This window comes from Mus pahari, chromosome 23 (genome assembly GCF_900095145.1).
Source record: "Mus pahari chromosome 23, PAHARI_EIJ_v1.1, whole genome shotgun sequence".
Classification (NCBI taxonomy): Eukaryota; Metazoa; Chordata; class Mammalia; order Rodentia; family Muridae; genus Mus; species Mus pahari.
Window position 1 is genome coordinate 20,477,246 of NC_034612.1, and position 3,387 is coordinate 20,480,632.

A 3,387-nucleotide genomic window follows, 5' to 3' on the forward strand; every position below is an offset into this window, starting at 1 on the left:
CCTTGGCTGTCCTGGGATTAAAGGCGTGAGCCACCACGCCCCGCTCTGTCTTGTATTCTTAAATGGGTTTTAACTGAGGTGGGTTTTGTATTTTGTTCTTTAAGTCAGGATCTCTCTCTTACTCTACTCTGGCTGTCCTGGAACTTGTTTTGTTGACTAGGCTGGCTTTGAACTCATAGATCCTCTTGTCTCTGCCTCCCAAGGGTTGGGATTAAAGGTGTGAGCTACTATACCCAGCCCGTGAAGTGATCTCTCTCTCTTTTTTTAAAGATTTATTTATTTATTATATGTAAGTACACTGTAGCTGTCTTCAGACACTCCAGAAGAGGGAGTCAGATCTTGTTAGGGATGGTTGTGAGCCACCATGTGGTTGCTGGGATTTGAACTCTGGACCTTCAGAAGAGCAGTCGGGTGCTCTTACCCACTGAGCCATCTCACCAGCCCGAAGTGATCTCTTGACACAGAAGAAAATCTACCTGGCTATTTTCTCTCAGCCTGGGTTTGAACAGACCATCTTTTGAGGGGCCTAGGAGAAAGGGTTAACCCAAAGTCAACTGAAGTCGGAGCCACTGCCTGGCCTCCCTCTGTTTCCTTTTGTTTTTTAAAAAAATGAGACAGTGTCTAAGGTGGCCCAGGCTGGCCTTGAACTTTCCACCTGTCTCTCTGTTGGAATCACAGGTGTGTGCCCCAACACCCTGCTTTTCCTCTCTGTGGAAGCCCAGACCAGCCTCGGGCTTGACCTCTGTCTCTCAGATGCTGGCTGCCGTTACCGGCTTGGGCCACCACACCTGGCTTCAGCTTGTTTGACTTATTTTTTGGTTTGAGAGCAACCATTACACCTTAAAATAATTAGCTTAATATTTTGTTGTATTTGAATGGTCATTTCTGATAGCTATTGTCCCCAAATAGTAATTTCTATTCTGTACATTCATTTTTCTTAAGCCATAAGGCCCAAGCTGGCTTTGAACTTGGCGTGCAGTTGAGGAAGACCTTGAGTTTTCCATCTTCCTACTTACACACCTTTTTTTTTTTTTTCTTTTTTTTTTTTCTTTTTACCTTTCTAAGACAAAGTCTCATTGTGTAGGCCTGACTGGCCTAGAACTGACAGGCATTCCCCTGTCTCTGCCTCCCAAGTGCTAGGGTTAAGGTGTACACCACCATACCTGACAACTTCCACTCTGTCTTTAACGATTCTGTGAGCTCCATTGGCAGATGTTAGAGCCGACAGCTTAGGTGTGCGTCCTGGGATGCTAGGCTAGCGGCTGTTGTTTCGTGGGCCAGGCTCCCGCCCCCCTCCAGTGTAGAGTGCATTGAGAGAGTAAACATGGACTTCACGTGTGTACTGACCTGTGTGGACCTGGCCTTGCATCCTGAAGGGTCTTTGTACACCGTCCTGTGTTAAGGGAGTCAATATTTCTGTTTCCTTCTTGGTGGAAACCTCGTGCTACTGAAAAGATTTACAGAGCCAACTTGGTGGTGCATGCGGCAGTTCTGGCACTTAGGGAACTGAGGCAGGAGGATCCTACGTCCAAAGCCGCCTTATCTCAAGTCACAGAAACAACAAAAGGCTGGTGCTTTAGTGGGAGAGCCCAAGGCCCTGGAGTCAGGCCCCAAAAGAAACAAATATTAAACTAAAGAAAAAAAAAAATCCTAAACTAACAGAAAAAAACTGCAGGTTTGACTCAGGCCACTCCTGCCCCTGCCCCTGCCCCTGCCCCTTGTTTGCGGCCATCGGAGTCATTTGTGAGTTTACTATTTGATTCGGCCTTCATTCTTTTTCTAGAACACGCTTGTACTGTTATAGTGAAGTAGCTGCCTCCGTTAAAACCTTTTTTCCTCCAAACACTTGAAGTCGAGCATAACTCTAGCCATGAAAATTCTCTGGGGAGAAACTGATTAGAGGGGTTGAGCAGCTGCCCTGGCCGGTGCAGCGGGCAGTGGTGCAGCGGGCAGCGGTGCAGCGGGCAGTGGTGCAGCGGTGCAGCGAGGGAGCATAGGAAGTCCTCGTGGGTGGCCAGAGTTGCCCTCACACGTGCGCCGACACCCCAGCAGCTGGTTCCCCCAGTAACGAAGGCTCTCTTTCTCAAGATGATGATTATTCTCCACCCACCAAGAGGCTAAAGAGCAGCGAGCCGCCCCCGCCCCCGCCAGTCCCGGAGCCCGCCAATGCTGGCAAGCGCAAAGTGAGAGAGTTCAACTTTGGTAAGTGTCTGCCTCGGGGGAAGGCAGTGACCGTCAGGGGCAGTGATGTCAGAGGGTGGGTCTGTGGGAAGCCTGTTAGCCATGGGGAGTAGACTGCATTTGGTGCCCCCCACCCCCGTTATCCTTCAAAGTAGTAAAACCTTCATTTTACAAGGTAGTCCCTTGGTTTTCAGTGTTACTCTGCTGCCCATGTATTCTATGGGACCGAGTAAATAAAGGGGTGCGAGTAAATACAGGGGTGTTAGATTTGTATCCATAGTTTGAAATTTTCTTTGTTTTGTTCCAGTTGAGAGAGATGTTAGCCAGTGGAGATGTAAGCTAGTTGGAGTTTGTGTGTGTGTGAGTTTAATTGTTTTAGCCTCCTGTGGAAGCTGCAGCCACCTATCTCCCAGTAAAGCCTTGCCTTTCCGCAGCTAACAGGCATCAGTGGGTGTCCCAGAGGGCCTGTGTAGGCCTCTCTTTTTTTAACTGCTGTTTTGTAGTGCCTAATTGGGACAGTCTTTTCTGATTGCCTATCTTCGGAAGTTTAAAAGCGCCAAAGAGGTGGGCTGGGGACTGTTCTAAACACAAGTTTCAAATGTCCTTCAGTCTCCAGCTGTTCCCAAGAACCACAGAAAAAGGAAAGACCCTTGGGAGGCAGGAAAAAAAAAATCCCGACTGAGATGGGCTGATAGATAAGTTGTCTGCTCTGGAGAGCACAGAGTTCCAAGCTGCCCTGGTTACTGAAAATGGCTCCCTCTCATTTTCAGAGAAATGGAATGCGCGCATCACTGACCTACGGAAGCAAGTTGAAGAGTTGTTCGAGAGAAAATATGGTATGTCTGCACCAGCCATGCAGTTGAGGTCAATGCTCAGACCAGACAGGCCAGTCTGCCAGGGAACTAAGCCTCCCTCACTCTGTCCCTTATACATGTAGGGCATATTAGAAACAATTCCAGATTACTAGTCAGTGGAAGCAACACACACACACACACACACACACACACACACTCACACTCACACACACACTCACACACACCCCGCTTCATGCTTTTGAGGCAGAGTCTCACTGTGTAGTTCTGATTGCCAGAACTCGCCTGGCATCCAGCAGCTCACAGAGCGGCACCTCCGCTGCCTCCAGAGGGTGTGGCTAAAGGTGTGTGCCATCATGCCTGGCTCAGATGCATACTCACAGATCTACACTTT

At 48.7% G+C, this 3,387-nt stretch overlaps 1 protein-coding gene across 14 annotated transcripts in view; it reads left to right on the forward strand.

Moving 5' to 3' along the window:
• Gtf2i (general transcription factor IIi) overlaps positions 1-3,387 on the forward strand; it is a 77,459-nt gene that overhangs the window by 47,984 nt on the left and 26,088 nt on the right. For all 14 annotated transcript variants that reach the window (XM_029533461.1, XM_029533463.1, XM_029533465.1 and 11 more), the window contains 2 exons: positions 2,089-2,202; positions 2,952-3,017. In XM_029533461.1, the coding sequence (XP_029389321.1) occupies positions 2,089-2,202; positions 2,952-3,017 (180 nt within the window). The remainder of the gene's footprint in view (positions 1-2,088; positions 2,203-2,951; positions 3,018-3,387) is intronic.